The sequence below is a fragment of the Falco rusticolus genome, chromosome 9 (assembly GCF_015220075.1).
Source record: "Falco rusticolus isolate bFalRus1 chromosome 9, bFalRus1.pri, whole genome shotgun sequence".
NCBI lineage: Eukaryota > Metazoa > Chordata > Aves > Falconiformes > Falconidae > Falco > Falco rusticolus.
The window spans coordinates 13,236,781-13,254,883 of record NC_051195.1 but is presented as its reverse complement, the minus strand read 5'-3'; the positions used below and the strand labels follow the sequence as shown (position 1 = coordinate 13,254,883).

The 18,103-nt window shown below is 47.0% G+C and overlaps 1 protein-coding gene across 1 annotated transcript; it reads left to right on the top strand.

Moving 5' to 3' along the window:
• Nucleotides 1-866: 866 nt before the first annotated feature.
• SNCG (synuclein gamma) lies at nt 867-17,269 on the top strand. The gene is made up of 5 exons (XM_037400765.1): nt 867-1,189; nt 6,254-6,295; nt 7,082-7,209; nt 15,614-15,700; nt 16,855-17,269. The coding sequence occupies exons 1-5, from the start codon at nt 1,069-1,071 to the stop codon at nt 16,873-16,875; spliced, it is 399 nt and encodes a 132-aa protein (XP_037256662.1). The 5' UTR covers nt 867-1,068; the 3' UTR covers nt 16,876-17,269.
• The last annotated feature ends 834 nt before the right edge of the window (nt 17,270-18,103 follow it).

Here is an 18,103-nt window from a genome sequence, read left to right as displayed (position 1 = left end):
TATCTTGAGTTTAACTTTAAAGCACATTAGGATATCCAACTGTGATTAATGATCGTATGTTTTTGTAGTTTTTCCTGGCGAGTCCTTGAGGCTGGATGGATCCTCTGTGCAAGCTGTAAGAGTTCTCTGCTGGATGATTTTCTCACCCCACTGTGCTCTGCAGCACAGAGCTCCGACGTGAGTGATGGCGTCAGTGGAAAACGTCAGCTCACCCTGCAGTGGCAGAGCAGAGGTCTGTCTACAGCAACTCGGAGAACTAGGAAGCAGGATTTCCCCCAACAGGCATCTGATTTTTCAGAAATGAGCCATTGCAGTGGGATGTGCAGCCGTGCAAAACCCGTGTTTTATACTGAACGCCTTCAGACTTGACAAACATGGCAAGTGGGACTTCTAGCTCCCTTCACTTGAGCACCAAGCCTTAGCTGGTTCCCTTTTTCTCTTGGTATTTACTAGAAATAATGTCCTCGTTACTGTTTTGTGCAAAGTGGGTTCTGGTACGAAGAAACCTGACCCTGTTTGCTAGAAACACTACCAGCTTTATGTGCCCCCCCCCCCCCCCCCCCCCCCCCCCCCCGGGAACCCTGGAGAGCTTGTGTTTGCCTCCTGCTGCACCCCCGGGGAGATGCCCTTTCAGGATCTCAGCTCCTCAGATAAAAAGTCTCCCTCTTCACATGAAAGCATCCTTGAGTGAGAGCATTGCAGCACATCTTAAAAGCTTTATCTGTCTGGAAATTTTCCAGACAGTCCCTTACCTACTGATGCCATCGTCCTCTCCCCCCTCCCTTCTTAAATCTTCCCGAGCAGATCCATATCATTAATATTTCAGTATCAGCTGTTCACAGGCATTGGCTACACTGCAGCACACTTCATCAATAAGAGCCGGCAAGAGCTGCGAGGTTTGCCACACTGCCTTCGTCCAGCGGAGAAGTAAGAGGAAAGGCAGAGACCGGCAGAGAAACAGAGTATCTGCCGAGGGTGAGGCTGCATATTGCAGTCCCAGTCTTGAGGTGCTTTCTGCTGCTGTCCCTCACTCACATCACCCAGGTATTACCCTAGCAAGCAACAAGAATGGATGTCTTTAAGAAAGGTTTCTCCATTGCTAAAGAAGGTGTGGTGGCTGCTGCAGAAAAGACCAAGCAGGGGGTGACGGAGGCTGCAGAGAAGACTAAAGAAGGGGTGATGTATGTAGGTAAGAGAGAACAATTTTCAATCTACATTTGAGCACAGACTGCCGCATAGACTGTCTCTGGGAAAGTCTGGGGAAATTATATTGTGGCTAAAGCTTGGGAGTGAACATCAGGAGGTCTGGATAACATCCTCAGCTCTGTCACAGAGTGGCCATGTAAGCCTGGGGTGCCACATCCTGCCCGTGCCTCAGTTTCCCCGGCTGTAAATTATACATAGACTCAAGATACTGCCTGAGGGGAGGCAGGACTAATGCAATGTTAAGGAGCAGGTGCCCAGGTGGAAGGTTTCTGTTCTGACTGCTCACTGATTGCAGGGGGAGTCAGTCATGCTCCAAGCATCTGAGCACTGCTGGTCTCCGCCTCACCTCTACACTGAGACACGCTGAGGAGGTCCCCGAGAGAAGCTAGCAGCGTTATTAACTGGGGGTTGCAGGATGCATCTGTTTCCCCCACAAACGTACCATTTTATCCTGAAATCCCCTCTTGTTTACCGACCTGTTTCGTTCCCTATGCATGCGTTAATCTTGCTTTACAAGAGACGCTCGGATTCATTTTCCCTAAAGGATAGGATCTGGAAAACAGCACGTCTGATGTCCTGCCTGGAGACCTCGCGCAGTTAATGTGCTGTTTCAGAAACCTTCCCTTTGAAGGTCACCCTTGAAACCCGCTATCTCCACTATCTAGCACATGCAATTATATGGCTGGATGGTCGGCTATTCCAGATACTATAAAACCTACAAAGTCTTAGGTTCCCAAGACTGATAACCTTGCTGCTGATTACTGTACTTCACGCAGCTTTTTATGTCTGCTAGATGTGGGAGAGGGTTTTTTTTTAGCAGGAAAGTTTACATGCAGGCTCTTCCTGTTATCGTGCTGCACCATCCACAGCTGTATGTAGCTGCTATATTTAAAACAGCTCTGTTGACAATAGCTACAGCTACGTACTTGTACATCATAAATGAAATACAGATTTTACATGTAACAGGTCTGGTAAGGTCTTCATCCCAAATTTTTAAATACTCAGCTCTTGGCATGCTGTAAATGAACAGATGTAACAGTTCACATTTCAATTTGAAGCTGACTCCCAAGAAAAAAGGTAAACAGCATCCCTGTAAATAATTAAACTAAGTACAGTAATTGAAACACCAGTCTGCAAAACGTCACATGTAGGTGTCAAATTGTGGCATTGCTACTGCTCCAGCTGCTGCCTAGTCTGAGTGATGTCAGAAAGGGTTATTCCAAATTTTATACATAAGTCCTAACATCTCTGTTCAGTCATGTTGTATGTCTCCATACTGTGACCTGGCTTTCATTTTTGCATAGCCATGAGGTGCAGTCTGCTTATGAGATTCTAACCTCTTCAACGAAGTTTTCTAAAAGCTTTCTTAAAACGTAAATCTCTCAATGAGGATCAAATAAGGATCAAGGGAAAGGTTAAGTGCTTTCTCCTTTTTTTTTTTTTTTTTTTTTCCCCAATTTGTTTGTTTGTTTTGGATTATTGGTATACCGCCAATTCCTGCCCAGTCATGCACTGGATAGTACTCTGCCTTGGGGCTGATTCAGTTCCTGTTGCATACTGGGGGCTGCTCAGCCTTTCAGGCAAAATTCAGTCTTGCACAGGCAGGAAAAGTAAAGGCCAGATGCTGATTAGCTCAGGGAATCATTTCCTAAATAAGCAGAGAAGGTGGAGGCCAGGTATATCGATTAAAACTGGAATGATTAGTCTGTTGTTTGTGCTGCCGTTTCTCTGTGCCACATGAAGGGTTAATCAGAGAACTGAACTGTTCCTTTCCTGCTCCTTCCTTTCCAGAAGGAAGCAGCTTGGTCTAGAGCGTTATGTGACGCAACCTGAATGTTTGGCTGCTGTTATAGGAGAAAATAATACTTGTATAAAAGCTTGAGGGTCTTTTCAGAACATCAGGAAAGGGAGGAAAAAAAACCCAAAACCTGGGATGGATGAAGTGGATCCCTGACACTTATTCAGGTTTGCGTTAACTCCTTGCTGACTCTCCAAGGAGGATTCCAGATGTCTGGTAACAACCACCACATCTGGTGAGTCACTTGCTGCAGCCCCAGGAGAAAAAAATAATGCTTGTTCAGAGGCATCTGCCTGGAGCAGTGTCATCGGGGCACTGCGGCCACCTCGTCCCTCCCCTCTGAGCCATGCAGGTTTAGTTCCCACAACCTGTGCCAGAGCTGGAGATGCCTCCCTCCTGTGCTAACACTGCAATGCGGTTCACAGCTGGGCTGGTTACAGATGCTGCCATCGCCGGGGCAGTCGTGAGCCTGGGATGCTCCTGCCCTGCCACGTGGCTTGCTGAACGGGTAGGGCAGAGAAGAGGGTGCACGAAAAGAGAGGGAGAAATCCCGTAGCACGGGCCACCTTTGCAGTTAGCAAAATCACAGTCTGCTCTCCGAATGGTAACAGTCTCGGGGTGTACCAAAGTGGGAGTGCATCCTTGCGCAGTTAATGTATATCCAGCGGTTGATTCAATGGGCTGTCTTTTTTTATTTGGTTTGAACAGGGGGATGAGTGATGCTGAAGTTTGTTAGCAAAGTTAATGCAAAGCTGCATCTGAGTATTGAGTATAAGGTAATTAGTACTGCTTAATACTGTAGTTCAGGAAGCCTCAACAAAGAACGCACTTCTAGTTTTCCAGAACAGCTTTTGACTACACATGTCGCCCCAAGGAAGGGACTCCAGCACGAACTCCTGCAGGACTTGCAGCACACCATAATATCCTTTTCTACTCTAAACCTTTTCCCACTGCGCGGCTCTCCACCACCTTGGTCACACCCTTGTGACACCAAAGCTGTTTCAGATGACTTGCAGCACTCTGGAGAGGCAGGATGCGTGCACTTTTAATTCTGTGTACACAAGCTGCATGCTGGCAAGGACTAATGAGTGAAATGAGATTGAGCATCAGGTGATTGCTTTCTGATTCAACAGATGTGGGTTGCTGGCAAGGGTACCAGCCGGCCGGAAGGTCAGGTTTCATGTGGTGCATAATGGATGCTGAGCCTGAGTCATTGGGTGTGGCCGGGAGGCTGGGTTCGGAAGATGAGGCAAGCTCTCCCCAGGCTGCAGCGGTGGCACTTCCCAATGCCGTTGCTTCTGTCGTGGATTCGAGTGGGTTTTTTGTCTGCCCGTATCCCTCCTTTCTGGAATGGTTTTCCATCAGAAAAGATGGTACCCACCTGCACCCCTCCCCCTGCAAAAGAACTGAGCCAGAATAGTCATCTTAAAGCAAAAGTCTGGTAAAAAAAATACACAGAAGTACAGTTCTTGTCCCACTAAGCACACTCACTGCAAAACTAAAAACGTATGCGAGGCTAGTACAGCAAAATACAGACTTTGTTTACCTAACAACTGCTCTTTGACCAAAAAACTGCAAAGGGCTGAGCATCTGCACCTGATGTGACAAAATCTTGCATGTCAAATCAGTATTGTGGCAGTCTTTTACTGGCATGGCACTGGGAGTGAAGCTGGAGCAGGAGGGCGTCTGAATTGAACTGTGTGCGTTTGGCTCATTCAGGAGCTCACGCTCATGGCTTGAGACTTGCATCTGCTCTGCTCTCTGCTGTGCTTCTGTACACATTTCTGTATGACGGGCATCATTATTAAATCCAGGCTACAGCAGTGCATGCGTATCGTGCACCATTAGGAACTGCAGTTTAAAGCAGTAACAAGTGGAAAGCATGAAGACTTCAGTTTTAACACAGTTCAGGAGGGTGGAGTGAAATGTTAAGGGCATATTGTAGTAGAACAGCTTTGCTTTGCCCCAGGCAACAATTGCAACCACCAAAATAAATCAACAATTGAGAATTACATTCAATAATACATGACATGTATCAGGCAGAACAGTGCTGGGCTGGATCTGTTGCTATCAGGGTGCTGCACCTGTTTTGCTTTTCAGGCTGTTTAATGAGTGGTTGGTAGCTGATTGCTCCCACCACACCCATGGATGCTGTAGTACCTCTGGAGTAAAAGATCTGTCTGGTGCTCTATTTCTGTCATTTTGACAGCTGGCCATAAAAAATCCTTTTCTTTTATCAGTCTGGGAAACCTGAAAAGAGCCTGTATAGATGCAGATGATGTACAAAATACAGTAGTGGGACCAGTGGCACCTTCTGGGTTGCGTTTATTTAACTCCCAACAGAGATTAATTTGTTCCTTTATTTTTGTAGTGTGGAAAAGCGTCTAGTTATGTGGGGCTGCCCACCTACTGTATGATTTAATGTACGTGCTGCAGTATGCAAATAGAAGGGATGTATAGAAAGTCACTTCAGGCTTGGAGGAAAACCGCAGAGATTAATTATTCCTTAAGGGCTATTTGCGTTGCAAACTGAATGCCCTCACATCCTGTTAGCCTAGAGAACAGCAAGATAAATTACAATGTAAGCATACATATGGTGTGCTTTCATAACGTGCGATAAAAACATCTGCATTCTGTGTATCACTGCAAGCAGGCTGAGGCACTGAAACTGGAATCTAGTAAGCAGGTATGTAGCAAGTGGATGGTGGTTCTATAAATTCAGCCTCAGGTTTCTCCAGAGTCTTTATTACAGGTACAGAATGAGCTTTAAATGACCATTGCAGCCAAGTAACCTGCCAAAATGCAGGGGAGAGTCACAGATGCGACTCCTTGTCTTGAAAGACTGAAGTAGGTGAGATTTTATGAGATGACTTAATATACATTCATTTTAAAAATCAGCTCAGCACTGCTTTACCTCCACTCAACTGTTCATTTTGGAAATATTTCAGGGTCAATTTTTTGTACTTCAGCATGGTATAATCAAGATTTTTTAGATCTAGGCACCTCCAGACACTTTGCAGCTGAAGTTATCCAACTCCCGACACAAAGGTACTCGTTGGCTTTATTGGGGAAAGAAGCTGGTCCCTTCTTCGGGCTCTACAAATGGCTCATGTCTTAGCAGGAAGGTGCTGGCAGCACCACGGCTCCTTGCTGCACCTTGTAAGAGCAGAAAGCTGTCCTTGTCCATGTCCAGAAACCAAGGGGTTCTTTGCCCTGTCGCACTGATGGACCTTGTGTTTCCTTTCACAGGTACCAAAACCAAGGAAGGCGTAGTGCAAAGTGTGACCTCAGGTAAGAGCACAGCCCTGAGAGAGATGTGGAAATCTGTGATGTGCTGCTGGCCCTCTTGATAAGGCGATCGCTCCTGCCAAATGGAACGTCAGTGGGGGACACCGCTGAGCTGCGTGACCTTCCATTTGATGAATGGAGGAGGCTTGCCAGGAGTGGTGGGTCAGGGTCTGGTATTGGCAGTGCACATGGGTGGGAGAAAATATCGGTCGAGCAGGTCAGAAATACCTAGCAAACGTTACTTGGCAGACTCAGATGGTTCACTGCAATTTAGACGTTTGACAATGTCGGGAGTTCTGCCCAGCATGCGGAGATTTATTACAGAACATCCTGTCGAGCCAAAGCTGTGGTCTTTTGGGAGACTGCTGTGCAGAGATGAATGGATCCTTGCCCTGGAGAATTTCATGATGATTACTTTTTGGGTTTTCTGCCCAGGTGTATTAAGTCAAACAGAAGGTACCCAGAGAGAGGTCATGCGTGCCTGCAATGCAAAATGCCTTATTTGCACGATTGTCTCTTAGTATCTTACAGTGAATTTTTCATTCTCCAGTTGCCTGCGAAGACTGACAGGCTGCAGTGCTGCTCTCCGGGCAGCATTTTGAGTCAGACAAAACCCTCACAAACATGATTTAAATTCAGATGCGATCGCTTATAAAAAATCCAAATAGGGACTGTAGCAGGGCCGATTTCCTCTCTTACCTCGGTGCAATCGTTCTGTTGTCCCTGTGAACATGACTGCCTTTTGCCAGTGCCTAGCTTGTTGACTTTCTGCTTTTGTTGAAACCCCAGTTGCTGAGAAGACCAAAGAGCAGGCCAACGTGGTGGGAGAAGCTGTTGTAGCCAGCGTGAACACAGTGGCAAACAAGACTGTAGAAGGAGCAGAGACCATTGTGGCCACTACAGGAGTCGTAAAAAAGGTATGTGTGTTTCTTTGGTGATGTGCGGGGCAGAAGAATTGTCTTTGGATTACACTTAAAATGCTTGCAAACATTTACAGTCGATGGTTTTTCGTATTCAGTGAGAGGTTTTCAGCAATACCTGCTTTTGTATAATGCTGAATATTATTGTATGATGGCTAATACGAATTATTGTGTGATGGCTAATACAACTGCAGAACTGTTTAGTTTGGAAGGGACTACTCCAGATCATCTAGTCCAGCCTCCTTGGCATCACTGAGAGCAGGTTGCCCGCTACGGTGTCCAGCTGGGTGTTGCGTATCTCCATGGAGGGAGACTCCATGATATCCACGGGTAGCCTGTGCCGGTGTCTGACCATTCTCACAGGAAAGAAAAAAAAGTGTTTTCTCGTGTTCAGACAGAGACATTAAGCAATTTGTGCCCATCGCCTCTTGTCCCATCAGCGGGCACTGCTGCCAAGAGCCTGGCTCCCTGTTTTCTTGTGAATGTGGAAAGCGTTTTTCCCAGGGACTTGAGCAGAAATGCGGGCAGGCGGCAGCGAGCACCTGGCCGGAGCGGGAGCTGTGGGGTGGCGGGCGCGAAGGTGTGGGAGCTCGGTGGGAGCGGGAGCTGTGGGGTGGCGGGCGCGAAGGTGTGGGAGCTCGGTGGGAGCGGGAGCTGTGGGGTGGCGGGCGCGAAGGTGTGGGAGCTCGGTGGGAGCGGGAGCTGTGGGGTGGCGGGCGCGAAGGTGTGGGAGCTCGGTGGGAGCGGGAGCTGTGGGGTGGCGGGCGTGAAGGTGTGGGAGCTCGGTGGGAGCGGGAGCTGTGGGGTGGCGGGCGTGAAGGTGTGGGAGCTCGGTGGGAGCGGGAGCTGTGGGGTGGCGGGCGTGAAGGTGTGGGAGCTCGGTGGGAGCGGGAGCTGTGGGGTGGCGGGCGTGAAGGTGTGGGAGCTCGGTGGGAGCGGGAGCTGTGGGGTGGCGGGCGTGAAGGTGTGGGAGCTCGGTGGGAGCGTGGGCCCCCGGCAGCCCCGCGGGCGGCAGAGGGCAGCAGCAGCTCAGGCAAAGCCGGTCCCGGCGGGGAGCCCGACCCTCCCGCTCTGCCCGCTGCTGATTTTGACAGCCACCAATCGCTTGTTGATAAAGGCCTCGTGACCCAAATTGTCCGCGGATTAAGCCAGATTCGGACAAGGCATCTTCTGTCCTCCAGCCTGATTTGACAAACCGTGTTGCTTCAAATTGAGGGGATTAAGGGGCATGTGAAGGATCAGAACAACTCCCTAGATGAAGGCAAAGCTGATAATTAGGAAAGGTGCTTTCACTGAGTGGTAACGAACAGCAAGCGATTGTACGGGACGTTGGGATAATATTTGGCAGCTCTTTGGTAAGCCTGGCTGCGTTTCCCCTCTTCAGAGAGCTGTGGGCCGTGGCATTGATAGCGACATGAGTTAGATGAGTCACAGCAAACCCAAACCCAGAATCAAAGCAAAGCGAGGCCAAAATTGTTTTAATTGTTCAGATGGCTGGCTGATGAACTTCCTGACCTGCACGTAAACACATTGTGATGTGAAACAAAACTTCTACATGCCATATAAATCCTGAGAGAATAGCCTAACAAAAGAGGAGAACACCAGCTACAAGTGACGCAAAATGTCCTCCTGAAAGCATGTGAAAAGGGCAGATACAGAATTTCTGCTAAGCTCTTGGGATAAGATTAATCTCTATTCCCACAGGACACGGCAGTTCGGCTGCAGGAGTGCAAACAGTGATTCCTAACTCCATGGGGCATGGGGTAGTTGACCCGGGAGAGCTAGGAATTTGCTGATGGTAGGAATCCATCTTGCAGATACCAAACTGTCTCTCCGTCTGGCAAGGACTGAGCAGCAGCAATCCTCTTCCCCTTTCATCCTAAGTGAGCCCCCCCCCCAAAGACTGATGAGCTACAATTTAAAGGTGATAATTTCAGAGCTCAAACCAGTTAGATGTTTTCCGTTTCCATCCTTGTGCAGGGAGTCCCTTAGAAAATCAGTGATTCCTTCACCCTAGTAATAGTTCTAGGTTATGCAGACTGCAGGCAATGTAAAAAAAGCTGTGGGTTTTCCAGAGGGTTAAAGTATTAAGCTTCTGAACTGTTCTGGCATCTTCTGTTGACGTCTGCCTGCTTGGAGTTAAAATAGGGTTTGATCAAGAAATAAAAAAGGGTAGGCTAAATGAGGGAAATTTCTTTGGATACAGTATCACAGTGTCAGGCTGGATAGCAGATGTGGGCAGCAGAATGAAAGCGGGAGGAGAAAAGCAAGGCAAAAGAAGTCACAGAGGAAAGAGATCTAGACAGAACGCTTCCTTCTGGGAAAGAGAGGGGTCATTACTCCACTGGTTTAGTTCAGCTTGGATTAGCAGTGCGGATCTTGTAGTCATCCTCACTCTCCACACTTCAGTTGCATCCGCTAGATACTTTTTGGATAGCAATGACACGGAAGATTGAGCTCCATGTGCACACTGAGTGCATCCCAACTGCTAACGGTTAATGCCACGGAGCCAGAGCTGCTCCAGAGGGAGGGCTCTGACTGGAGTGGAGGGGTTGTGCTGGGCTCTTGGCACCAGCTGTTTTCTCTGCTCCTATTGTGCTGCATAACTTGCTAATGGAAACACAGCCAGAGGCTGCCAAGAGCAGCACCGGGCACTGTACTGCATGCGAGAGACCCACTGGAGATACACTGAGAAGAGTGATAAGGTGTAGCAGTTAGATGTTTAAAAAAATACATACCTACTGTTATAATTTTGCATAATATATGCAATATATATCCTGGAAATATACACAAGTGTTTCAGCCGCTGAAGTCTGAGAGAGCTGTTATATCCAGTCCTCCTCCTTTCTAATCGCAAACAGCATTTGCTAATGTCTTATTTCTGTTTTCAACTATGTCCAGTGTTGTTCCCTGCTGACTTTATGGAAGGGTTGTCCAAAGCCCAGGGGATGTGTGTGAATGCATGGCACTGAGCAGTGCCACGGGCTGACTCAAATCTGGGGAGTCGAGTGGCCTACGAGGCACGTCCCCAGCTGAGCGTTCCCAGTATTAATGTCAATTACGGAGAGCTTGTTGACATTTCATCTGTGCATCTGACAGCGGGGATCAGCGGCAGGCACATACTAGCAAGGAGCAGAGAACTCTAAGGATTCTGGATTAAGTTTTGCTCGGGGCAGCAGCTGCAGGGCGGCTGAGCCCTGCGGGTGTATCAGACGGTGACTTTGGCCATGGGGAAGAACTCAGCCCTTTGTGGAACGTGGCAGGCACTGAAATATGGACACACATGGGGCGGTTGGCAGCCCGCTGCTCCTTGCTTTCCTCGGTGGGAGCATTCGGAGCCAGGCAGAAGAAAATGGGGCTGAAGTAACTCTACCGCGTGGAGGGGTGCCAAGCGCCAGGTGAGAGCAACCTTGAGTAGTGTTGGTGTCATCTAGTAGGGCTTTGGCACTGGCCTGGTCACTGCTAACTGAATACAAGATGGCGTTGACTGATTTGGAGGAGTTTTTAAGGATTAACTAAAAAATACATAACTTAAAAGATTATAAACCCTCCACAATTTTTCTGATACACAAAGGAACAAGACCTATCGGTAATGTGTTTTTTCTGTGGCTGTGCACCCATGCCAGTCCCTGGGGTGAATATTAAGAGATTTCAGTGAGATAACCATCCACTAAATACCCCTGTCTTAGAAGAGGATTAATTCTTCATCTGCATGACACAGCACAAAGTTTGCTGCATTGCAGACACCACGTGGTTGGGAACAAGCACATGTATGTACACACACACACTCTCTCTTTCACAAAATATCCCTCAGGGACTGGAGGTATTTCCCCCGGAGCTGATGCTTCCCTACACCCTCCACCTAGCTCTTCCCTTTAGATCTATTTGCCTTGTCAGTTTTTATATGGTTTAGTTGTCAGTTCATGGCTCTGTCACTTTGAATTGGGTTTGATCCTTTTTATTTTTATTTCACTCCATGAATGATTTGAGCAGTTGTCAGTTACGTGCAACTGCCGGGTGTGTCCGTTGGATCACATCGTTTCTCTCTGCGCTTGATCTGGCGCACGTGTACTGCGCCCGTACCACAGCTTATCGCTTTCGTAACAGCCGCACATTTTGAATGCAAACAGTTGATGTTCGTGGCCTTAATTCTGTTCGCTTAAACCCTGCGACACCACTGATGCTAAGACAGTCACACCAAAGGAATTAGAAGCAGAAACTGATGAGTGACCTCTTTGTTTGAGTTAGTTTGGGCAGGGCAAGTGGCAGTAGAAGAGAGCAACCAAGGGCATCAGAGGCCACCGAGGGCAAAGCTGCTAAGCAGGAGGAGCTGGGACATCAACAGCTGAACTACCTTGCAACTCAGTAGAATAAACAGTCAAAATTCTTCCCCTTTGTATTCAAGCTTCACTGTACTTCACTGATGCAGTGATGCATCCCAGTGGTATCCTCCAGCATCCCATGGAGCAAGGAAGACTGCAAAAGCAGCGTGGAGTGGGGTACTCTGCCTACAGGCACTTTTTCTGTGCTTCCCTCTCAGTCTCCTTAGTGCATCCAGGTGTACATTTTTCAGATGCAGAACAGCTGTGTCAGTGGCACTGGTGAAGCCTTGAAGTCTACAAGACTCGGTGTGCATGTGTGCGCTTCGTGGCTAAAGGTTGTGCCCCAGTAATCCCATCGGATAATAATGTAAACATTATTAAATACATATTATTTGTATAAGCAGCCCCAGGAAACCCTAAGAAAGTCTGTCTGTGAGGTGGATGAAAACAAAGCGACCCCAAGAGTCCACCTGGATTTGTAGGGTAAGGCAGGTATCATGCGCGCCTGCCGGTGGGTCCACTCGCTTTAATCACGGGTTAACCTCTTAGTCAGAGCTGTCAGCATCACTCTGAGCACATTGAGCCCGAAACCCGCCCAGGACAGCCCGTCCATGGGACCTGTCAGGTTGCCTGAGGACTAACAAGGGAGTGGTTCGGGGATGCTGCCAAGCAGCATTGCTTTTGCTCCAGCACCCAAGGTCAAGAGCACTACAGGGGGCTGAACCCTTCTCCGCCTTATGCAATTGATGTCTCATTGCAGGCTGTTAAATTTGTAGCAGATTAGGTTGCCAGAGAACCTCTCCGGTTTCACAGCCTTAAAATAATAATAATAATAATAAAGAAATCTTGCTTGCCAGTGAATTTGTTGAGGTTTTGATAAGTAATGTTCCAGCATCCAATATTTAGATTCTGTATGCTTTCTTTGTTAGATAGGAAAGATAATCTTGATAAGGTTGTTTATCTCGGGATTTTTGGGGGTAGTGGGAAAAAAAAATCACTGGCCTATAACATGATGTGGATAAAAATATAAATTCCTTTTCACATATGGACTCAGCCAGCAGAACATAAAACACAGGCACTGAGCTGAAAAAAGGAATTTCATAGAATCTGTGAAACAGACAAACCTAAAGAATCAGATTGCAATTTTTTTTGCAAAATCTGTGGACTTTAAAAATCTTTTTTTGAAAAAACGTATTAAAATATCTGAAGCCAGAAGCCTATAGTACACTCTGTTTAAGTCCTCTTAACATTGCGCGGGAATATTTTTATAAACGGCACACCCTAATTTGTCAAGATTTTCATTAGTGTTATCTGAACATGTAACTGTGTTTCATAACCTTAGTGAAATACTGAATTTTATATATATATATCCTCTATAGTGTATATGTTCTATATACAAATGTATTTTTATACACAAAAAGATATTTTAAAATTTCTATAGTATTCCCGTAATGAATTCTAAGGTCTTGTGTTTCACTTAACTATTATGTTAAGCTACATTGTTTTTCTCTCTTCTCTATCCAAAAAGATTCAACTTGCCCCCAAAAAAACAGAAGAAAGCAGCCCATAACACACTAAATCAGTTTTTTTCCATTTAAAATACTTTTTTTGGAGAGAGTACATAATCCCTGAGGGGGGAAAAGAGATCTGCTTGCTGTTTAAGAGCAGGAGGAGCGTTGCTAATTACTTCATAGTTGCAACATGCCTTTCCCTTAGAACATTTTATCCCTTTTAATGCAGAGATGAACACAGAACGGAATGGCACAGTTATAGCTGTCCTCCAGAGAAGCTGGATTTCTCACCCTTGTTTCTTTCCCAGCATCATGCCATGAGTCAGTGTTATAGCTGGGGTTGGTACCCAGGAATTTCTGGCTCTTCATCCAAAATGAAGACCCTTATATCGCACGGTCCTCCTGTATATTGGTTTCCCATCTAGTCACCGAAATCCCCAGCCGGCTAACGCCCCGCTGAAGAATGCAACCCTTCCTCAACTCGTGCTCGCTATTCTGGGCAGGGTGGGAAGCGTGTGAGAAAAAGGCTGTGAGGCAACATCCCTAACACAGCCTGACACCTCTTCATCCTGCCATTGTGCTGGTTCCTGAAACACAGTTTAGAAACACTCTCCAGCAACATGGTTGCTTCCCTTTCTAAAAATAGGTGGGAGTCACTTTTATCCTTCTGGAGCAGAGTCCTGGCAGAGAGCATGATTTAAAGCGATACAATAAGCAGCACAATTGCTGAACAGGGATTCTTCAGCCCACCCATCACTCTCGGGTGCTGTGTCCTGAGGAAAGGATCCCCTTTTCCCTGATAGTTCCCATGACATCTACCAGAGCTGAGCTCCCTGGCCGCAGCAAGAATAGGTAGGGGATCATGTCCTGTAGAAAGATGCAGTGCACTGCACTTGTCCTTGTGTTCCTGTGAGGTGTCCCCCAGTTTTCCCAAGGCAACTCAGCGCCTTAGGTTGTTGCCTTTGATTCACCTTCGTGATTTCACGTGGCAGCTGGTAACCCCACTGGCAAAAACCTACGAAGCACCTGCTGTGGCAGCTATTGTCGTTGGCTTGCCTGGCGGGTTTCTTTTCCTTCCACCTAAAAGTCAAAAAACCTGCTTGTAAAGCTTCAGAATACCGTTTGAAGCTATTTACCTGTTTTGACCTAACATGCCTGTTGAGTTATAAAGTATAGTCCTTTTTATATGGCCCTATATGCATGTAGAGTGTTTTAAAGCCTCAGACTCCATCCTGAGGCCAGGTTGCAGTGCTTCTGTCTCCTGGCTCCCCTTCCTGCCAAAAATGGATCTGAAGTCCAATTTCCAGCTTAAATTTCGTGGGATCTACGTTATATCTATGTAACTTTGAAATATGTCTATTTTTTCCGTTTTATTTCACGTCATCTCCTCTTCCCTAATTCAGTCCCAAAAGCAGCAGGTGTGTGCTCCTACTGATGAGAACGGTTGTGACTGGACAGGAAAGTAAGGACATGCCTTAAAGTGAAGAGTGGAGTCCCCCAAAACACATGGAGCATAAAGTTCTGTTTACAGGAGGTTTGACAGGAGCATTTGATTCGCTCTGCGGCAACAGTGGCACCAGGGAAAGCAGTGGCCTTGCGTTTTCAAAATACTGAAATTCAAATTCTACATCTCCCTTCCATGTAAAATTGACTTTCCCTGTAGGTAATATGTGTGTCTCAAGTTCCTTCTGTGATGGCCCTGACTTCATGAGTAAAATTTTGGGAACGGTGCTGGGGATGTGCGCTCAAAGGGAACAGAGCAGCTCTGTAATTTTAGCAAAGTTCGCTGGTGATTTGGGGCTGGACTATAGAGGTCCTGCTATTCCTGCTTCCCCTGGCTCTTTGTGACTGATTCCACAACGGTGTGTTTCTGCTTTCTGTCCACCCCCTGTGCACATCCAGTATGGTCAAGATTTTTGTCTTCACTTCCCATGTGGCCAAATCACATTTAAAGTAATTACCTGGAAATATAATCTTTTCTTTGTTGCATAGAAAGGTCGCTGAAAGATGTCAGCAGGTAGCTGGAAGAACCCAAAGAGCTTATGAAAACGCTTGGACTTCAAACACAAAGAAAAGCTTATCCTTTAATAACGACATTTTATCTGAGGCATGACATTAATGCCACTGCAATACTGCTATATCTGAAATTAGTATTAGTCTATGTGATGAGTATTTAGGGTAGGGAAGATAGTATGGGGAAAGGCTAGGCATAGCCTGTCTTACTCTGGGTACATTTATTTGTTCCTCTCAAATTTGTTCACATGAAGGAGTCAAAGCTGGTCTCAGTGACAGGGAAGAAAACTTCAGAAAAAGGATGGAATCTCTGTATGAAAAAGACCCTAAATGAGACTGTAAGAAATTGAATTGCTATTTCATAGACATTTGCTCTAACAAGCTGCACGCAAAAAAATGGATTTCAGGCAATATCTGCCATCTATTAAACCTGGCATTTTATTTGTGTGTGTAATGCTCAGACTCGCCCTGCGCGGTCTGCTCAGAGAGCCTCGAGATGGAGGCAGTGACCCTGTGCGCAGCGGTAAGGACAAACGTCTCGCTTGTGACTTGGCAGGAGGACCTGGCCATGCCACAGCCGCCCGAGCAGCCGGGGGCGGCGGGAGAGGGGGCCCCAGCAGCCAGCACAGGCGGCGGCGGAGAGGTAAGGCCATGCCGCGGTCCCCGGGCTCTCAGACCATGCAGGGGCTCTTCTGGGTTACTGGTTTTCCCTGGCACCATCTCCTCTTTGTTTTCTGTGGTTATAGATCTGCTGCACGTGGAGCCCATCGCTATTCCCAGTTCCATCACTTCCTTGACAAAAACCTGACCTCATCAGTTCTTGCTTTTGCCTCTTTCTTTTTTGGGACTAAGAATTTGCTGTGAGTGACAGGTGGGACAGGCTGCAAATTGCTGGCTGGTGTTGGGGTATAAACACACAAACGGTAGTTAATGCTTACCTATAGCTTTATCACCACATGGAATAGCTTTCTCCTGGTTGCAGCCATGCTTTAGAAGAGCCTTAGATACTACGTTAGATTTTTCTATAGATTTTTGGCTAACAAGATAGATTTTTCTATATTTAAATTCGTTCTTTTAACTTTTGCTTTATTCTCCCTGCTATCTCCTTTTGAAGCCCTGGGTCAAGTGTCAGCCTCTGGGCCAATTTCAGCTCTTGAACAAGGGATGATGACCTCTTACTGTCCAACACGGGATGTCCAAAAGGATGAACGCTTCTCCCGTGGTATTTCCTTGATGATTTTGGTCCTACGGCCTTTGGCTGCCCGCTCCACAAGCCCCGCAGTACTGCAAGCACCCAAACTCCCCAGTTTTCAGCTTCTCTGAAGCTCAGGCTGTCTTCACGGTGCCCGAAGCTCCCAAAAGTCTCAGCTTGCACCTCCCACCCTCCGCCAGCCATCATCCCCCTGCTGCCAGTCCCCCAAACGAGCCCTGCTGGTCCGACTGACTCCATGGCTGCGCAAGCGCTTGTGTCAAGCTGCGTGGCAGGGTGGCAGGCAGAGCCGGCAGCGGGACATGGGTGGCAGTGGCAGCCCAGCCCCATGTTAGCTCAGCATCCACCCCATGCGAAATCACAACCTAATTTTCCCCAGAGGTCTGAGTTACAGCAGGAGTGTGCCTGGTTCCCAGAAGGAAGGGATAATTAATTTGTTTTCTGCACCACATATGGTCCTTATTGTTCTGTAGCTGCTCATGGGGTTTTATGTGGTGACTACCAGCGCTGATTTTTCTCCTGGTTTTATTTATGTACGTTTTCCACTGGAAATATTTAACTGTTTTCCTGTCTGTGTTTTCTCACAGGGTGAAAATGAAGGCAATTAATCAACTTAGGGGCTTCTAGTTCAAAAGAGAGCATTCCAAGAGCATACATGGAAATATTAGTTGACACTGCAACAGGAAAACCCCGCTCTCCATAGACTAACTACATTCAGCCCTGTAGTCTTTCACTTGCCGCATTAACCAGTCATAAAATATACGTAAGCCAGGCTCCTCTGATTGTAAGCAAGGCGCAGGTGTGTACCGGGGTGCGTGTCTCCCTCCCCACCTCCCTCGCAGCTCCCCGACCCGCTCGCTTTGCGTGTTTTGGTCGGATTCACTGATCTGTCTCTCACATCCATCCGCACTGGCACTTGGGATCTCTAGGTATTGTGGAAATATATATGTTTTGTTTTGTTTTGTTTTTGTTTTTTAACAAATAAAAGTGTTTGAACAAGTTTTTTGTTTTGTCAGTTTTATTTGCACATTTTAGACCTTGATCCTTCCAAACTGATTAACTCTTCCTATAAAAGTGTGGTATTAAAATGCAAGGGCCTTAGATCATGATGTAAAAGATGTGGGATAATGAAAAGTTGTATTTCTGAAGTCAGTAGCATAAGTAGGCCAGCTTTCTGTCTCTCAGGGCTGAAAAAGAGAGATTTCACTTGTTAAATACTCCCCTGTGTTTAAAGGGGGGGTGGGGGGTGGGGTCTGGGGCCGGTGGTGTGGATTTAGAAAAGCCTCCTTTTTTTTTCTAGGAACGTGGAAGTCATGTAGAGCTCGGTTAGCATTTGTTCTTTGCTGTTTATTCTGCTTACGCCAGAGCTTTAAAAGCTCTGTCCTGACATTTGGGTGTAATGAACAGCTAGAAAGGTAATTAAAGAAGCGCGATGGGCACTGACCTGTTGGATCAGAACGGGTGAGAGCAGCGCACACCTTCTGCATTCACAGGCTTAGCGAACGGGAAAATGTAGCTGCAAGCTCGTTGCTGTAGCTAACGAAGGATGAGTTTAAAGCCTGTCAGTCAGTGTGGATCTAAAACCTGGGGTCTTTTATTCACCTGCAGGCAGAGCACCCACGAATCCGTGAGAAGCCAGTGTAAACCATAAAGATTTAAGCTGCTTCAAAATCAGACCATTAATCTCCATTAAGCTGCGTGACTACGGAAGGTATTACAGGAGAGACTTGCTGTAGCATGGAAGGATCTAGCAAGTGTGATATCAGCCTCCCTCGTGCGCTAACCGTGCACATGAAGCATTGCCTTCTAGAGACCACAGGATTTCCATCCAGGTGG